This window comes from Pangasianodon hypophthalmus, chromosome 1 (genome assembly GCF_027358585.1).
Source record: "Pangasianodon hypophthalmus isolate fPanHyp1 chromosome 1, fPanHyp1.pri, whole genome shotgun sequence".
NCBI lineage: Eukaryota > Metazoa > Chordata > Actinopteri > Siluriformes > Pangasiidae > Pangasianodon > Pangasianodon hypophthalmus.
The window spans coordinates 24,744,730-24,765,180 of record NC_069710.1 but is presented as its reverse complement, the minus strand read 5'-3'; the positions used below and the strand labels follow the sequence as shown (position 1 = coordinate 24,765,180).

The 20,451-nt window shown below is 39.5% G+C and overlaps 2 protein-coding genes across 2 annotated transcripts in view; one reads left to right on the top strand and one right to left on the bottom strand.

Moving 5' to 3' along the window:
- Window positions 1-7,342, top strand: part of ddr1 (discoidin domain receptor tyrosine kinase 1) — a 43,295-nt gene extending 35,953 nt beyond the window's left edge. The window contains exons 13-18 of the mRNA XM_026940053.3: window positions 407-699; window positions 958-1,085; window positions 1,167-1,364; window positions 1,505-1,769; window positions 2,028-2,177; window positions 2,329-7,342. Coding sequence (XP_026795854.1) covers window positions 407-699; window positions 958-1,085; window positions 1,167-1,364; window positions 1,505-1,769; window positions 2,028-2,177; window positions 2,329-2,469 — 1,175 coding nt within the window. The 3' untranslated portion in view covers window positions 2,470-7,342. The remainder of the gene's footprint in view (window positions 1-406; window positions 700-957; window positions 1,086-1,166; window positions 1,365-1,504; window positions 1,770-2,027; window positions 2,178-2,328) is intronic.
- Window positions 6,460-19,525, bottom strand: flot1b (flotillin 1b). The gene is made up of 13 exons (XM_026940059.3): window positions 19,366-19,525; window positions 18,041-18,101; window positions 15,928-16,003; window positions 11,541-11,631; window positions 11,292-11,435; window positions 10,958-11,077; window positions 10,770-10,865; window positions 10,537-10,689; window positions 10,178-10,359; window positions 9,991-10,036; window positions 9,550-9,687; window positions 9,280-9,444; window positions 6,460-7,934 (listed from the first exon to the last, which is right to left on the bottom strand). Exons 2-13 carry the CDS (start codon window positions 18,081-18,083, stop codon window positions 7,911-7,913), a joined length of 1,278 nt encoding a protein of 425 aa, XP_026795860.1. The 5' UTR covers window positions 18,084-18,101; window positions 19,366-19,525; the 3' UTR covers window positions 6,460-7,910.
- Window positions 19,526-20,451: the final 926 nt, after the last annotated feature.

Genomic DNA, 20,451 nt, shown 5'->3' with positions numbered 1-20,451 from the left:
GGACAGTTAAAGTGTTCTCAGGGAAAGAAACTGATTGAGTGAAACATTTCACTGTGCAGTTCTCTGTGAAAGAAAGAATATGAAGATCCCAGGTGTGTCTGTAAAACCCTTATGTTTCTGTATATTGAGGAATTAATACACAATGCACCATGTTCTCATCCCCTAATCCCATAAACAGTCGTAACCTCCAGCAGCATGTAAATTATCTAATCACTACTGTACGGTGGTCTGTGAGAATGTTAATTGAATGTTTATGAGCAACATTTAAATAATTTTCTAACATTAACTATCCGTTGATTTAAATAATTTTATTTAGTACTAGTTCAAGTCAAATCAAGTTTCAGTTCACACCGTATGTTATCTTTTTCTCTCCATCATCCTGCCTCTCTGAATATCTCCTATACAGCATGCAGTTTAGATATGGACGATAAAGCCCTGCCTGTTCAGGAAGGCCCGCCCCCATACCCTGGAGCCCCGCCTCCACTCCTGGGGGCTCATTATGCAGAAGCCACAGGGGGTGGGCCCAGTGTGCCTCATTATGCAGAAGCAGACATCATCAGCCTGCAGGGTGTAAGTGGGAACAACACGTACGCGGTTCCTGCCCTCTCGGCCTCACCCACGGAGTGCCCGCCCCTTCCTGAGCTGCAGCGGGAACGGCTCCTCTTCAAAGAGAAGCTTGGAGAAGGACAGTTTGGAGAGGTAGTGTATACATGAGTTCAGTACAGAAGCAATACGGTCATCAAAGAGCCATCAGTGCTCTGCTGTAACATTTAAAATGCTAACAATGGTTGCTATTTAATGTCGAATAAGCTACTTGTTACTGTGAGTAACTGAGTGAGTCAGTCAGCATTTTGTGACGTATACTGTATCCAGCATTATCATTCATCATTTCTTCTGGAGAGCCTCTCAGCAGCTTGATGTCTCTTAACAGCAGTATGTCCACATACCTCCTCTTAGGTTCATTTGTGTGAGATTGAAAACCCTCAGGACCTCCCAAATCTTGAGTTCCCTTTCAATGTGAGGAAAGGACGCCCTCTGTTGGTAGCTGTAAAGATTCTGCGGCCTGATGCCTCGAAAAACGCCAGGTAAGGCGCACCTGTTTTTTCAATCATCCAGCACAAATTACTCCATTGATCTGTACGTGACACGCAAATGCTATTCTGCAGGAACGACTTCCTCAAAGAGGTGAAGATCTTGTCTCGTCTGAAAGATCCTAACATAATCCGGTTGCTGGGTGTGTGTGTGAGCAGTGACCCTCTGTGCATGGTTACTGAATACATGGAGAGCGGTGATCTTAACCAGTACCTCTCCCAGCGAGTGTTACTGGACAAGACCGGGCCACTGCACAACATGCCAACCATCAGGTACAATCACTGATTTATCAGTGATCTGTGTTTTGGATTTTTTTTTTAAAACTAATGCATTGTTTAGAATGTGTAGAAGAGTAAGTTGCATCAAAACTACTAAGATATGAACTAAATGTCCTATATGTTCTGTGCTTCAGCTACCCTGCGCTAATTTCCATGGCGAGTCAGATCGCATCTGGGATGAAGTTCCTGGCATCGCTTAACTTTGTGCACCGAGACTTGGCCACGCGCAACTGCCTGGTTGGGGGAGAGCGGGGGGAAGGAGACGACAGAACGGGCGAGAGGCACATTAAGATCGCCGACTTTGGCATGAGCCGAAACCTGTATGCCGGAGATTACTACAGGATCCAGGGGAGGGCTGTGCTTCCTATTCGATGGATGGCCTGGGAGTGTATTCTCATGGTGAGTGTGGGTGTGTTTTAACACTCTGTGCATTATAAACCATTAGCAATTTTGTACAGAAATTTCATTACTCTTTATTCTTACCATGGGAGTGTTTGATGACATGAGATGATGTCTCATTTGCTAATCTACTGTATTTGCTCATTTATATTTTGAACATTTTTAATTCTGCTATAGTAGCTGAATTATTTTAATTTATTTATTGAGTTTAGTTCTTCTTCTTCTTCTTCTTCTTCTTCTTCTTATTATTATTATTAGGGTAAGTTCACTACAGCCAGTGATGTGTGGGCATTTGGGGTGACTCTGTGGGAAATGCTGAGTGTGTGTCAGGAGCAGCCCTATGGTCACATGACTGATGAACAGGTCATCGACAATGCGGGGGAGTTCTTTAGAGACCAAGGAAGACAGGTATAGACACACACACACAAATAAATTTAAACAAACAACTCATTAACCCATATCAAAGCCCAAATTAACCTAAAAAATCCATCTCTCTCTCTCTCTCTCTCTCTCTCTCTCTCTCTCTCCCTCTCCCTCTCTCTCTCTCTCTCTGTATTAGGTATATCTGAATCGGCCGGCAGTGTGTCCCCAGGGCCTGTACGAGCTGATGCTGAGCTGCTGGAACAGAGACTGTAAACTCAGGCCCTCTTTCACACAGATTCACTCTTTCCTCACCGAGGATGCCATGAACATGGTGTAAAGAGATGGATGCATGAGACAAGCGAACCTCTCCTTCACGCAGACAAGAGGTGTTTGTGTAGCCTGCACAAGCTGGTGAAGGTGATAGTTGGTGTAGAAGTAGGCGGAGCTAAGCACTCTTATGTAAATTTGCATAATTTACCTTTGGCAGGTCGGGGCTGAGAGATGCTGCTGGTTCGGTTCTCGTGCTTGACCTGCTTCAGGCCTAGAACCCTAATCCCTACACCCTAAACCTAATGTTAGTTAATCTGTAGTCCTGAAACTAATCACGAATCTGCAGTTCATCTTAAATCTCTCACTGATAACCATTTTACACTAAAAGGTGGAGGGCTTTTCTATTGCTGAAAACTATATAGACTGTGAATGAAATAGTTTCTATTATTACACGCATAACCTTTGTGATCCCAGCAAATAAAATGTACTTAAACATAGCACAACAAAGAATCAAATAAAAAAGCAGTATGCATAGAAACATTTATAGCAGAGGTAACTGGTAGTTAGGAGTGAATTCTGTCTAATCTCAGTATTCACACTGGGTATGAGGGTTCTTCATTCCGATCTTGAGCCTTTTTGCTGGGTTCAGTGGTTGATGTGTAATTGCTAAATTTGAAACACAAGGCTACAGCACTTCTCTCTGAATAACTCAATAAGCAGTATACATACTTAAGACTGGTTGAGGGATTTTCTGTTTTAGTATAATTACATGCTTATTTTTGGTGTTATTTTCACATAATAAAATCAAAGACATGGTGCTCCATAACCATTTTGACACATTCTCCAAACTTGCAGCCTCCTCAACAATTTTAGCCTTTCATTACCAATTAACGTCTGTTATGAATTACTGAGCAACTGAATAATTATGTAAACTTGAAAAATAAGTAACATTGTCCAGTGTTGCCAAGTTAATCAAGTGACAAGTCTTCATTGAATTAACATAAATAATATAAAGTGCTGTAACCGTATAGAATACAGTGCTGGATGGGGCTCCTCCCAATGACTGTATATCCGATGGACAACAAAATCTCTCTGATACACTCGAGCGGCTGGCCGTGATTTTGAACCCCACCCACATCCTTATAGGTAGTGATGATATGTTTGGAAGCTTCATAGCATGTGTCGAGAAGGTCAGGTCAAGGTCGAGGTCTGTATCGATGTTTGTGTAATGATGGCATCGATGATGACGCAAGGATTGCTTCAAAATGGCTCTAGTTGGCAGGTTGTTTCGATTAATCTGTATTCTGAGCATGTACAAGCACAATTACATCTCAAAGCCTCATTGAGAAACCCTGTCACTGGTCAGTTGAAGCACACTAATCTTTTAGATTTTACAGACATCATTATATCAATTACCTATAAAAGCAACAAAACTGTGGCACCACTAATAGCATTATAAGCTCTAACAACATACAGAAGGATATCTCTATCCACATACGCTCCTGCCACTTTAAACACCTGTGCATTCTTGAAATTATCCAATCAGCCAATCATGTGGCAGCATTGCAATTCATAAAATCATGCAGATACAGGTCAAGAGATTCAGTTATTGTTCACATCAACCATTAAAATGTGATCACTGTGACTTTGACTCTAGCATGGTTGTTGGTGCCAGATGGGCTGGTTTGAGTGTTTCATAAACTGCTGATTTCCAGGGATTTTTCATGCACAGCAGTCTATAGGGCTTACACAGAATGTTACAAGAAACAAACAAACAAACAAAAAAAAACATTAATTGAGCAGCAGTTCTGTGGGTGGGAATGGCTTGTTGATGAGAGAGGTCAGACAAGAATCGAGCTGACAGGAAGGCTACGTTAATTCAAATAACCATTGTTTACAGCCATGGTGAGCAGAAAGGCATTTCAGAACACATCAAAACTTCAGGTGGATGGGCTTCGACAGCAAAAGACCACAGGATTCCACTTCTATCAGCTAAAAACAGGAATCTGAGGCTGCAGTGGGCACAGACTCACCAAACTGGAATATTGAAAAACAGAAAACAGGCAGCATTTGATGTTAATGTTTGATGTGAACATATACTGAAGCTTTTGAGCTGTAGCTGCATGGTTTTATGGACTGGGCTGCTGCCACACAACTGGCTGATTGGATATTTGCATGTCCAGGCTTTCCTAATAAAAGTGGACAGTGAGGGTGTATTATATATTTTAAAGCCTAGACTATGATAAAAATGGAAAAGACTTTCCAGAATCCCTTGTTTGACCTGGCTTACATCTGCTGTTGATTTTTTTTCTTGGCTTTATTGGTCCAAATTTTACACAGGCAGTGCTGTATCTCAGACACTTTTACTGTGTTATGCTTTTTGACCACTAGGAGGCTCTCAAGAAATGACCATTTTTCAACAGGGTTGGCTGGAAAGCTTCACCGCTTCATGAAGCTTCGTCTTGCCATGACTACACAAACTGAAAAGCCCAGGTTGCGCGTGTAGTCCTAAGATTTCACTCGACATTAGTCTCTATCTCAAGATGGTTTTTAAGGAGGAATGTGTTTTATAGAAGTTATTGGATGATATGTATCTGACATGCTAGAACTGATAGAGATAACAGCAGAGAGCTTGTCCATCATTTGACTGTTAATAACTTTGAGCATTGATATAGCAAAGCCTCATCTAGTTGTGCAATCACCTGTTCTTAATGACCTTCAAGAGGATGCTCATTACAGTTTTTCATGCTTACCAAATTCATTTTCCTAAAACACCTTGCAAAGATGAGAAGTGTGACATTTTCAATAATTGAATCAAATAAACATCTTGTAATAAGCTAATAAAAAATAATAAGTATTGGTAGTTTTACACACTGTGTTAATAACTTGTTTCTCAGTTGTCCTTGAGATTTTGAATGGAGTTCTTACATTGACTGTGGATGGGCACCCGGTGAACACTCCTCCCCACCTCCTAACTCTGCTGCACAAACACAGACAACTGGGCAATTTTCAATTTAGCTAAATATTGGCTTCAAAACAACACAGTGGGAATCAGTGGAACCTCGTTCTCCACCTTATATACAGTCATTGATTCCACCCTTCTCCACTGCACTACCGTTGACTGGTTAATAATAGGAAATAACATACTTCCCACTACTGCCAGTCACTGTGAAGGTCCAGTAACTTAGATGTGAATTCAGCAGGGACTTACTGTGACCTGTTCTCTGAAACCTTGCTATGAAGTGCTTCATACCGTCAATAAAGATATCACAAACGATTTCCAAGTCGAATTTTGGAGGAAGAGTGAAGCGTAAATATGTTTATCAGTAAGTGAAAGATTTATGACTGTTATGCAGTGATTGTTATCCAACCCTACAAGAGGCTTTATTTGCACTTTACTGTCAACTGTGATGTCAGTTGTTACAATCAGCGACAGCAGAGCCGTTACAAACCTTTTTGTTCGTTTTCAGTGTGAATGAGTACAAAAAGTAGATCAGAATGCTGGTTTCAGTTTTTCCCCATTTTTTAGAATTCTCTTGTGGCACTTCAGCAGTGAATTCTTTTTATATCCGACAGATTTGTAGGTTGTGTAACCTACAGATGTTTATGCGTGTATGAGTGGTGGGGTTTGAGGATTATAAAGCCACTAGCTTAACCCTACATACTGTAACATTCAGAAGGAAAGAATGTGATTCACAAATGGTTATGTTGCCATGTCAAATGTCCTTTAACCTTTTGATACACTGTAATCCTGAACTAAAACTTGTATTTTTATAATTCAGATTTCAGGCAGAGTTTTTCAGCTATGCCTTGTGCTCCTGTTTCTTTAATGTAAAGGGATATGAGGATGTGTAAATAGTCAATGGGACATAATGTTGGTTACTGATATTTGGTATCATTGTTGTGAATGGGTCTGAATGGGTCTGTCTCTCTGAGCTTTGCTGACTGTGTTAAATGTTGTTGGCTGTTGTCTATTTTTTTGTAGTTTTAATAAAGTAACCATTTCAGACAAAAAAAAAGTACAAATGCAGTTTATACTTACAAATAAACACTATAGTTACTGAATTTAGTTTATTTTGAAATAACTTGAACAATCATATTGATTTGCTTTCCTATATATTGTCTTGTATTCCACAATACAGTGCTGACATGACATAATTAGAAGAGTTTAGTATGGGATAGGATAACATATATAAATAACAGAAATGCAATAATTATTTGACAGAAACACTACAAAGTGAGAGTGGCAGTATTGCAATAAAAGAGCAAAATAGGTCTGGACAGATGTGGTCTAAAATGCATGCATGCTATCCGGATGTTAAATTGAATCAGTACGAGAATGTGAATAAAATCTGTATTTAGGCACTTGGTGGTAACTGAAGGCAGACACTGCAGATGAATCTGGCATTAATAGCTAGCAAATTACACTTCAACTTAGACTAAAGAGAGAAATTGTGTGTCCTTCACATCTTTCTCTCTGTACTAACTAAAACTGTTTTTGAGGTTAAGGTCAAATGAGTAAAATTTCCCTCTCAGTACTTGACCTACATTTAAAAGACTTCACTTAGATGTGGCCAACTTTAACCCACTTCATTTCTCTCCTCTGTTACATTTCCTTCCACTGCTCTCTGCAAGGTTTCTGCAGATCTCATTCAGCTGCGTTCCTTTCCTATCATTAAGTGCAGGTTTTGGTCACTGATATTATAAATTTAAGAGTGAAACATTCGCTACCTAGTGCACAGTGAACAGGAACAGTAGTGAACAATGAAGCAGTAACAGTAAAAGAGGGCACTATAAAGGCAGGATGAGCAATCACATTGGTTTGAGCACGCCATTCACACGTCAGGCTGTACAAATCTCAATACATGTTTAACACATTTCTATTTCACTGAGGGCAAAGTATAAAAATCTCACAGCTGTGATTTAATTGTGAGCAGTGAGTTATTTTACATGCATATCCTATGCCATCTGTCTTTACCTTGGCTAAAATAAAAGATTTCACAACCTTCAATATGCTTATGTAACAAAAAGGATTGTTATTGAATACTGTTTAAACAAGTATTGAGGTTTGTAAAGCCATTAGTAGTATGCACACAGGACAGTAGCTTCAGTAACAGTTAGACAGTTAATATGTGAGGATTACACTGGTTAAATGCACTTTGGGATTTTATAACTATTAGTAGGAGCATGCTTATTATACAGAGACGTCAAAATAAAAGCAGCAATTCTATAGTAATGGTGCACTCTTTTACACAACTAACAGTAATTACCTGAATAATTCAGCTGGAGCTTGGGGGAAAATTTTCCATACAAAATGAAATGCTGACAAATAAAAACAGACATAAAAAAAGATAAAGGGTAATAAATCCCTCCTAAAAATGCCTACAGCTATCATAAGGCTCCAGGAGCTAGAACATTTAGAACATGCAAGTGTACACACAAACAGGAGGAGAGGTGACCACAGCATCCATTAGTGAACAGCTTCTTCTCACTTCTCCAGGTTCTTGTTTAGCCCATGCGGGTGGACGAAGCCTGTTAACACAGAACACACAGTTGTAGTATTTGTCCTTCATCAAGCAAAGTTAAAGAGCATCTCTACCTACTGTACAAACATACAGAGGAGCTGATCTGCACTGTTAGATACACTCTGTCTGTGTGCAGTGCACATTTAAATTCTCTGTAATTGAATCAGGTCCAGAACATGAACCAATTTTAATCTCCTACTCTAAAATTATTTTAAATGGTGTCCTTTTTGTGTATATTATAGCTTCTTCCTTATTTACTTATTTTCCTAATATTTGAAAAAAAAAAAAAATCACCAAATGAAAAAAAGAAGAAAATGTAAAGTATGATTGTCTGCAGTTTTCTAAAAGTTGAAAGTTATTTTTTATTTAATTAAATATTCAATCATTTCTACTGGTCAGGGCCGTAGTGGATCCAGAGCCTATCCCAGGATCACTAGGTGAGTGCACCCTGAACGGGACACCAGTTCATCGCAGAGCACCATGTGCACACTCAGTCACAACTATGGGCAATTTTAGTGTAGCCCATCTACCTACTGGCACGTTTTTGTGAGATGGGAGGAAACCAGAGAACCCGGAGGAAACCCACACGAACACAGGGAGAGCCTTCACAGGCAGTGACCTGAGCTCAGAAACAAACCGGGAGACCCTGGAGCTGTGAGGCTGCAGCATTACCTGCTGCGCGCTGTCGCCCACAAAATAAAAATAAGGTTCATTTTTTGCCACTGACATCCTCTTATTTGCTGATAACAAATGGTCTGAAATGAATTTTTTGAAGGGATCAAAAACAACAGCACTATCAGAGGTGGGAAAAAAAAAAACATCTAAGAAGCACAAGTTGAGTCTTTAGGATATATATATATATTTAACAAAATGCCTTACTAGAAGGAAAACTAGAAGTAACTAGACTAAGCACACATCATCCAGTTGAGGTAGAAATTACACAAGGGGATAAACAATAGAACTATATGACTTGGCCAGTTTGAACGAAAGAGCCAGCTCGTATTAATTGCAGCTTTTTTGTTTACCTTGATGCTTGATTTAAAAAAAAAAAAAAATCAGGAAGCACGAATAGTGCTGTCTTTCTGTCTTTCAGTGGGTGTGTGTGCTCCTGTGTGCATGTGTAACAGTCTTATTCCTTCATTTCTACCTATTTGACAAGACTGAATACTATAAGGCTCAATCCTAATGGTTTCATAATAGCAATGGGAAGTCACTGATGAGTTGTAATATAGCCAGGCCTTAGTGCATGTATGTATATATACACAGAAGCACTTCTGATTAAGAATGACTGTGTGTGTGTGTGTGTGTGTGTGTGTGTGTGTGTGTGTGTGCGCGTGTGCACGCATGTTGACCTGAGAGATGTTGACTCCAGTCAGTTTCTCCACAGTCTGAGGCAGGCGGATCATGATGTCCAGGACCTCTCCTGTCAGCTTGGCTGCTCCTACCTCTGATCCTCCGCTGGACACCATGGTGACTTTCTGAGCTGCTGAGAGGGGCTTGCTGATCTCTTCTGCCATCTTGAAGAAAGAACACATCACGTGTTTAGGAATTGCTCTAGTTGTTAATCCTGTACTAGACGAATCAGACAGAATTTAATAGGTAAGACGGATGTGCTGGCTGACCAGGGGCAGTTTCTCCAGCAGCATGTCCACCATGGCTCCCTCCTTGTACTGTTTGAAAGCGTCAGCCTTCTTGGCCATCTGCTCAGCCTCAGCACGGCCCTTAGCCTCCAGGGCAAACGCTTCTGCCTCACCCTTCATCTAAGAGACAGTGAGAGAGGTTAGAAATTTGGCCGAATTTAATAATGTTCTTTATTCCAGTTTCCTGCCTTTCCAGATTCCACCTTTTTTTCAAATTTACCTAAAAAAAAAAAAAAAAACTTCCAGGCTTTCTACAGTCATTATCTGTATCATGCAAAGAGTAAATGTGAAATGTGATTTGCATTAATGTGTTAGTGATGAAATTAAGGCAATGTCTCAAAACAACATATGTAGAATCTTAGTGTCTTGAGACTATACTGCATGGACAATAAAATATCATGAAAAAAACAAGTAAACACTTACTCTAATAGATTCAGCCTCAGCTTCAGCCTCCATGATCAGCTGCAGCCTGTCAGGTGAAAAAGAGAAAGAAGGTGTGACTTAAGCGCTTAGCTGTCCTACACGTCGATTGAAGGTCTGGGCCATAACAATATAGAGAGGTTCAGCGAAAAACGTAGCTGCGTTTATTTCTTTTTAAAGCTTTGCTAACCTTTCGGCCTCAGCGAGTTTCTCTAGCCTGTATCTCTCCGCCTCGGCTGGCTTCTTGACTTTGGCCTCCAGCTCCTTCTCCTTGCGGGTGATCTCCTGCTCCTGCAGAGTGATCTGCTGAGTGCGCTCCACCACCTGCACCTGCATCTTCTCCTCCTCAATCCTCTGCTTTGTCTTGGCCACCTGATGCAGGAGCATAGCAAATTCCTCCAGTGATATTTTCCAAAAGGAAGAATGTTTACTTCTCATCTCTCTAGCTGTGTTTTGAAGTTGATTTACAAATCCACTGTTCAGATAGTTTCTGTCTGGTTTGAGAAGTTATAGGTTTTGATCTTAGATGTGTCAGTGTGACTGCTGTACCTGAAGCTGATAGGCCATCTCAGACTCTGCTTTCTTAGTGTTAACCTCCGTATCATAGACAGCCTTTTTTAGCTCATAGTCTCTCTGAGCTTTCGCCATCTCAATCTCGTTCTTGTATTGTGCAGAAACCTTCTCCTGCAGTGCATGGGCTTCCTAAACACACAAACAAGATTTCATGTAGGGAAATCTTTATGAAAAAAATGAAAGCACCACAGGTATAAGAGAGGTCGTACCCTTATCACTGCGTCTCTCTTGTACTGAGCCTCTCCGATGCGGGCATCTCTCTGCACCTGGGCTGTGCGAGCTTTACCAAGAGAGTTCAGGTAGTCCTTAAAGAGGAAGACCACAGACAGCGTCAGCTTATAGCAAACGTTAAAAGGTGGGAGTGTATGAATTATGGTGCGTTGCACATGTACATCACCTGGTCATCATGAACATCTTTAAGTGTGTAGCTGACCACACCAATACCCATGTTGACCAAATCAGAAGAAGCCACCTTGAACACTTGCTCTGAAAACTTCTTACGATCCTGATAGATCTCCTACAGGAAATCAGGGAGTAGACACACATTAAAAAGCACTATTTACTTAAAAGAAAGGAAATAAATAAATAAATAAATAAATGCTATAAAACTGTTGTTGCTAACTGGGGGAATAATTGCACCAGTTGCAAAAATAACACAAAGATCATTTTAGCCATTTTCATATATCATTAACTCATGTTTCCACTGTGTGTGATGTGAGTAGTCTCAGTACCTCCACGGTCAGATGAGCAATAATGGCTCTCTGATGGCCTTCCAGTGTCTCCAGGGCGATCTGGGAAATCTCAATCTCTGATTTCCCCAAGAACATCTGGCAGGCTGCAGCCAACATCTCCTTATTCTGGCCCTGGATTTTCACCTGCAAGGCATGCACCAAATCCCACACATAACAGACTTTGGTATGGGAGAAAGAAAATGTGTGTGTGAGTGTGTACGCACACGTAAAAATGTATGAACGTCTGACCTGTGCAATGCCAGTCACTGAGATGGGGACACCATGCCTGGTGTAGACCTTATCACTCTTCACATTAAGAGTCAAAGTATTCAAAGATATCCTGAGAGAGAGTGAGAGAGAGTGAGAGTGAGAGAGAGAGTGAGAGAGGGGGGGACTCTGGATTTAAAGCCAAAAGCTGGCCTTCATGTATTTAGACAATTTAAAGCCATGCTAATGGTAACAGCCTCAGACAAAGTCTGTGGCCATCAAATCCAGAAGCAAAAACAACCAAACCATTTTACTGACAGGACCATGTTTCTCTGTGGCTTTAAAGAATAGTTACATGGGAGACTATAGGCCTCTGAACCCTGGATAAAACAGTCCTTGTGAACAGGCATGCTGAGACCTTCCAACAAACTCACGTAGTGATGCATGATGTCGTATTCACTACAAATACTGCCATCATGCATCAGTCATTCCCAGATCTAAGCTGTGCAGGTTCAGCATGACAATCATTCTTTTTCACCCCTTCTAACTACCAGGGGCAGTGTGAGACCCATGGATAATGTGTACCAACATCATGAGGAACAGGTCTCACCTTTGGACTGCCCTGAAAAGTGCTCAGTGATGATCTCCTCACTGACAACACTGGGAGGTGCAATGTTTACCTTGTAGAAGCTGGTTAAAAATGTACATGGTGATGCCCAGGTAGCAGCAGCAGAGTTTTCCTGGAGTGGCTCACGAGGACGAGACACTCCTTGTAAAGTGGCATGTCACAATAGGGGTTGGGCATCCAGCCTGTCTATAGGTTAGCTTGATAACATCCATCATCCAGTGGGCTAACCTCTGCTTAGACAATGTCTTATCCCCAGAGCAAATAAACAGCTGGCCTGTTAGCCTGGATGGCTGTCGTCGAGTCCAAATAACACAGTAGGGTGCATACCGGGTACAGGAAGGAAGGAACACTCTGCAGACTCAACGTCCTTGAAAGCTACAAGGTCAATAATCTGATTCACATAGTTGAGTGATACTGCCTTGGCAGAAATCCCAGACTCAGCCACAAGATCACCCCAGAGTCATCTGGCCACCAATGCAAGCAAGGCAAACTTATTACCAGACTATGCAACTCCCCGACTCTTTTAACTGAAGTGACTGCTGGCAAGGCAGTTCTGAAGAAACCCACTTCAACCCACTTCATTCAGACAGGGGATCATAAGGAGGGTCCCCAGTGCAAAGAGGAGCTCCCATGCTGGTCTCCTAGAGTACCGTGTGGACTTGTTGTCTTTTAGCAGTTGTTGGAGAAAAGTCTAAATCCTAGACATTGGACAATGCACAGGGTCCAGCTGATAAGGTGACCACTATTTCCTGAACAACTTACAAAAGCATGCAAAGCCCTTGTACTGAGGGCTCTTGCATTCAGAAGGGACTCCTGAACTGCTAGATTTTCATATTTATTCCAAGGGGCCAGGCCCACAAAGGTGACTTGGGTAAGGGTGCCAAATCTCATCAACCATTTAGACCAGCAGATGTGCTTGAGGAGGAAGCCACCAAATAGCATGCTCAGGTGTTCTGACAACTAATAAGAGTAGCAGTGAGAACCATCTCGGGGCTACAAATAGGACTCTGGGACCTAGCTGCTGAATCCTGCACTGTGGTTACAGGATTTTAAGCAGATAGCTCCATCATGTAGTCTGACATGTGCACAGGCAAGATGGAGAAAGGGAATGACTGATGTCTCAACTCTAACCTAATGAGAGTATTGCAAATACTATGTAATACGTCACTGTGCGACCTTGTTGGAAGATCTCAACATGTGTACGCATCCACAAAAGGTATTATCCAGGTGTCACACACCACCACTGGCTGTTAGGAGGCGTGAACTAGTACCATACATCCAGCCAAAAGAACTCTTATTCCATCCCTGGTTCTTCCTATTTTTTCTTTCTCAGACTTCCTGCAGAAATTCACCATCTAGTTGATCTTTTTAAGCCTACTAATATTTCCCGGTGTTTGGTATCCACTCTTCGTAATAAGTTTATCTCTAATGCCCACCCCTTTGGGATAGTGGAAGTATGGTCTTAGGATTTGTATGAAGCTAATGGGGAACTGGATTGGGATCTTATTTGAAGAATGTATTTGCTTCATCTAAAAAAATTTTATCACTGGTTGATTCATTATGAATTTGTACATAGATTTTATATAACTCCCACTGCACATTACAAATGAAATCTTCTGTTTGTGTTCCAAATATTCCTTAAATGCCATTAGTACCTTTTCCATGTATTCTGGCAGTGTCCCCTTGTCAAACATCTTTGGGAAATCGATGCAGCCTGCAGACCTGTTGTCCTCTCTTTCAGTAAAAGCTAATCCTATATCTCCAGCATTATCTGTGCTCAGAGATGACTCATTTTTCAATCTAAACACTCTTCACAAGAAAATACTAATGGCTTGCTCAACTGCTGTTAAAAAGACAGCTCTCAAATTTCATATTGCACCTATTCCTTCACTGAAGTCAGTCTTTTTAAGTTTCTTTGTAGATATTCTGTTGCTGGAAAGGGACACTGCCAGGCTACTTCACGCAAAAAAAATTTTAGTCTACGGTTCTTAATTTTATTGTTTGCTTCTCTTAGTATTTCCCCTGTTCTGTTTGTTGTTATTTAAAAATCCAGCCAAAAGAGACTATTATGAGAACCCCACACAGGGGTAGACAAACCATAAATTCACTGACTTGCAATGTATCATGTTGTATGGAAATGAACTTGGCAAAAATAAATGGAAGTTAAAATGTATGTCAAGCAAGTCAGCTAGATAAGTGCACATTTACAGACTAGCGTGACAATATAACTTACAAGACTAATCAAAGCCCCCAGCAGCTAGAATGTGTCCTCAGTTTATATTGGTAGCAGGCACTGGGATCCAGGAACAAATACTGAGCTCAATATGCATCCACATGCTTTACCTTCCCAAGAAATATATGAACCGATTGCAGCATTTTTAACTAATACATATTAAATGAAACTCTTCTGGTTGATGTACATGACAAAAAAAAATGCTGGTGAGTGCCATATAAACAGCCTACTAAGTCTTTTTGTCCATCAGGCGATAACAAATAAAAAACTGACAGCAAAAGGCACATAATTGTCTTGGGCGAGTGCTTTGTCCCTTCCTGCCATAAAACCATCAAGTTATTCTACATACTCCAGACTTTATGCTAGGTCACAACATGATTGGTGGATTTCCTGGTGCTGTGATCATCGTGGTCAATCATACTGATAACATTTATCACACTGTAAACACTGAACATGCAAACCCATGCAATGTTTATGTTTATGTTAGTTAATCACTCTTCCCATTATTCATCAGCCAGCCAGCTGAGTTACTCTTATATTGTTTATATTTGAACTGTTATCAGACAAAAAAAACCTGATGCTGAATTCCACATTTTTAAGCAATGTTTGCCATGTTAAGCCATGTATCTCTGGAAATCAATTGTAAGCCTGGGTTAGAAGATGATTATGACCTTTGATCCTAAGCACCGTGTGCTAGAAATTTCTTTCCAAAACAAAAGAAATTTTGTTCAGTTGATTCAACAGTTTTCCTTTCTTTGTTCAGTACAGGGAAACATCAGAATACTTGTCTATGGTAACTGACTTTATGCTACATAAACTCCGCTATATTTACAGTCACTTCTTAATATTCATAATACAAGTCATAATTTGCGTTCTAGTAGTTTTAGCCCGTACCTCCTTTGGTCGTTACGCTTTTCAGTTTTCTGCTGCCGATGACTGGAATCACCTGCAGCAGACCTTAAAGCTTAGTTCATTGATTTCGCTTACTTCCTTTGAAAATTTAATTCAGTCAATGGTACAGGATCATTGTACTTGTTTTTAGTTATTTGTCTGTTTTTATGTCACTGTTTATAATTGTGTTATTTGTAATTGTATAATGTCTTTATTGTTTTGTACCTGCTTTTTATGCTGCCTCTTGGCCAGGTCGTCATTGTAAATGAGAACTGGTTCTCAATTGACTTACCTGGTTAAATAAAGGTTATTATTATAATTACATATGTGGTAGATAGAAATTAGATTGAAAATTCATTTGACTTGAGAGTACATGTTATGTGTTTACTCACATTGTTGAATTTCATTATTAATTATTTTAATAATTTGAAATTTTAAAAGTATTATTTCATCACCAATCCGTTATTGCTATAGTTTTCATTTTCATTTCATTCACACTGATGGATATTTCAGGGGAATGCTTGCAAAGGGACAGCTCATTACAGATAATGAGTACTGTGGAATAAAGGCTTTAAAGTACACTCTATCTTCAGACCTTTCCTTGCTCTTTGGATAACAAGATATAACACACTTTTGTTCAGTATTTTTAAGTGGACAGAACAGTACTGAATATGTACCTCTGAATCTGCTGAATACAAGGGAAGACAAACACTCGTCCTCCTGCAACCATAAGTGGAGGAGAGCGGCAACAGCCTATAAGAAGAGAAGAGACAGATCAGATCCCAGAATGCACTCAGCTCAACAATTAGTGTAGAAACATACATCTGTATCACTTTCCCAACACTAACTGCAGCCTCTATTACTAAAACTATGTTTCCATTATACAAAAATCAAACAACTACAGTCGCAATGTCCTTTTATCTGTAGGATCAATTGTGTAATCATGGCAGCGTTAGTCTGAAACAATGGAAAAGCTGAACTTAGTTGCAACAGTTGCAACACGATCCATCACTGATTTTAAAGCAACTGCTAGACAGAGGAAGATGGAGACAAGAGTATGTCAAAAGAAGGCTTTATATGATGAAATTACTTGTTTTTCCCCTGGGGTTCAACTCAAATAAATACGCATGTTACCTGATAATGCAAATTAAGGTTCAGACGGAGACTCTCTTTTTTTCACAGTTTACAATGATTTTTATCTTTATTTTCATGAACCGTGAACCATAAACTTTTACCACTACAAGATATGGGTGTGGTTCGTTTTAAGACAGGTATGAAATTATTCAGGTGACCACAAAATCTTGATTTTAAAGAACATGTTCACATAAACTAAATGGCAAATATTCTATATGTTGAGAACTGAGAAATACTGAGAATACTCAAACAGCACCACACACATAGGACATTTTGTAACCCAACAAATGATAGTTTCCCCAGTGAAACACATTCCTAATACATTTTGACAGATTACATATAGACAAATTCAACTCCATTTACACTTACTGGGTGCCATAATGGGATTATAAAACAATGTGAAACCTCTATGCACTTTGTTGGAGTTTTGTTTTGTTTTTTTTTGTTTTTTTTTTCCCCATGGACTACATTATGTAGTCCATTTTTCAGTTCAGTAAAACCACTTGCTTCTTAAAAATATTATTATTTCATCCATCATTACAAACACTAGGTTTAATGTAATTCACTGTTTATTTTTCAGCAGCAATATTTGCCACGTTTAATATTTTTCAATAGTAAAAAAAATTGAATGCATAAGCCCATGTAAAATTCCTCTTATGGCATTTTGTGTGTCTATCAAGAAGAATTCCGTTTAACAATTCATTATTTTTACCCATCCTTAAATCCTTATTAAAAATTTATATGAAATTTTAACGAATACATGACAACCTGGAATCTGTCAGTCACGCCTAGTTTATGTGAGACTTGTTAGCTATTACTCTTCACAAAGTATACTGTGCTACGATATTAAACGCCATAAATGCTTACCTTTTCAGTATTACATAAATGACCGATTACATTGATTTCCCATGTATTTATTTTACAAAATAACGAACCTAATCTAATCACAGCACCATTCTGTATTGTACACTGCAAACTATGTATCAAACCTGATTTCAAAAGTCTGAGCCCATTCATGAAAACACTTCTATTGTTCACTCTTTTCTAATTTAACATATTTTTTTAAACAGATTTTATCAAGAATAACACGAGTGAAGAATAGAATCTAGAAATATTTATATGAATTTCCTTTGCTTTAATAATGATGTGCGCTCAAGCAGCACAACCTCCACAAGTTTACATCAACTCCATCAGACTGTTTTCTGAACACATGCTTTAATGGAAAATCTAATAAGTAGTTTAAACAGTGACCTGTTAATTCTGCAGAATCATGAATACTGAATATTGAAGATACTTTACATTTTCTTTCTTTTTTTCAAAATTTTTCAAAATACTAAAAGCTTCTGTTTATTTTTAGTTTTAAATGAGAGAAAATCGCAGATTTTCAGTGTGTTCTCAGACTTTTGGACCCCACTGTGTGTCTTCACATTTTATATTCACAACATCTGCTACTTTTGTGGATTTCGCAATCTGGTTTTAGGTCAGGTGACTCAGGAAATGAGCTGCTCCTCTGGTTTTTCGAACGCAGCTATTCATAATGAATAAAGTGAGATTACTGTGTGGCACGTCCTAAGTGAAAGGTCAAATACTTACAGAGAATTACTCGTTTAAAAAATAAAAATAAAAAAATTTATCTGAGGAGCGGCATGTCCTTACCTGAGACCACCATGGCCTCGTTGGGACCGCAAGTGTAGAACATGTTCAGACTGGCCGAGACCTGCACAGAGTTCAGATTTAAACACATTCAGATTTAAACAAACTCCTTAAACACACACACACACACACATACCACCTACCTAAACATTGCTGCAGAAATGTTTACACTGAAAAATTGTTCAGGAACAGTTTGAGGAACATGACAAAGAGTTCAAGGTGTTGACTTGGGCTCCAAATTCCCCAGATCTCAATCCGATCGAGCATCTGTGGGATGTGCTGGACAAACAAGTCTGATCCTTGGAGGCCCCACCTCGTAACTCACAGGACTTACTGCTAACGTCTTGGTGCCAGATACCACAGCACACCTTCAGAGGTCTTGTGGAGTCCATGCCGTGACGGATCAGAGCTGTTCTGGTGGCACGAGGGGGACCTACACACTATTAGGCAGGTGGTTTTAATGTTATGTCTAATCAGTGTATTTCCGAGGGAGAGTGAACCGAGTCAGGTCCAAATCCCATGACTTCTCTTTTATCATGTTTCCTCTCTCTCCCTCTCTCTGTGTCACTTCCTGTTTGTACAGCTCCATTTGGCTGAAGTCAAAAGCAGACCACATTATCATCCATCCATCAAACTGACATGGCAGATCATTTACTGAGAAACATCCTGTATGCTTTCAGCAATGTAGAAGCGCTAGCTAAAGGCATTTAAATGGTCCTCATCATACACAACCCACAGCACCTACACACCTCCTGTAATTCATTTCACACTAACCACTACAGGTAGCTAATGTTAACAGTGCTAGCTTACAGTGTCAGGATTAACCAAGGCCTGGCTAGTTTTATACTGAAAAGAGCGAACATTACACTGCAGAATTACATAAAAGTGATATGCTACACTTCCTAACGTTATCATTTTTTCTACAGTAAGCGCTATATATATATAAAACCGACTTTAAATCCAGTTCTGCTCAGTAATCTCCAACCTCAAGCGCTTAGCTGGGTTAGTTAGCGTAGCCATGCAGATAACACGAAATAAACAGCAGTCAGACACACTGCCTTCCAACAGGGCAAGAATGCTTTATTTACATTAAAGAAAAAAAGCAATAATGCTTTATTTACATTAAAGAAAAAAGCAATAATGCTTTTCTTTACATTAAAGAAAAACAAGTCTACAAAAGAAAGGGTAAAGTCTGATCAACAGTGTACTGTAAACAGCTAGCCTACTAGCTCCTCATCATGTAAACTAACCACATAATGTCTCGATCTGTTACACAGTATCTTCAACCTGCTGTAGCGTGAATCACGTGACGCACATAGAGCACTTACCGAAAGCAAAAAGCTGGAAAAGCAGCAGGAATGCAGGCAGAAATGTACAGTCACTGAACGTCTGGAAACACTGCAGTGTTCACAGTTATAGTAAAACCCCTCCTCCAGCTGAGTGTGTGTGTGTGTGTGTGTATGTGTGCGTGCGAGAAAACCTCAGCAACACGACACCAGACAGCAGACACGCTGACCACGCCCTGTGACCGGAAAACAACAAACACGCGACCACGCCCACTGATTTACAGCACACGGCGCCACCTGGTGGTAAAGACACGCTAAGGCAACTTCATACTTTATAATGAAAACTGGTCCAAGCAGCTTCACTAAGGAGTACTAGCAAAAAACAGAGGGTAGAAATTTAAAAAGAAAAAAAAAAGAAATTAAATAAACTAACACAACACATTATAAAAGTGTAAAAGATAAAAAAGAGAACTGCTTTAATAATAAAGTCGTAAAGACAAAAGAGTAAAACAATAAAAAGAAAAGAAAAAACAGATGGTGAAATGTTAGAAAGGGGGGATTTCTGGCAGTGCTGTTCTATATTTAAACTGAATTAGATTAGATTAGATTAGATTAGATTAGAATCACAGGACCAAGGTCTGGAGGAAATGGGACAGATTTGTTTCACAGACAGTACACAGGATCTCCACAGAGCGTATTGTAAATCTCAAATGCTGAAACAGTCCTCTATATCTCTGCACATTGCCAGGTTTTTTTTGTATCTTTGTAATGTATATTTATTTGAATTTAACAGCAAATTCAACAAATCATGCAAAGAGCAGAAGGGCCTGTATCAAAGTGAACTGTATAAGTGGTATATCATGTACAGAAACATGTTTCCCATCTGTGGTGATCATTCAATTTTATTGGGAAGAATTGTGTATAAAAGCATGTGCCAACTTTTGTTCTTAATATTTCACCTTTACATTTTTTGTTGGCACAAAAAGTCAGTCCAAAAATGCACACTACTGCACTAAATAGTATTTATTTAAAATGCAATAGATGTTGGTTTCTAAAAAATGCACTTATGTTAATAATATCTATCCATTAAAATAATAATAGTAACTATGTACTCAATGAGAAGTAGAA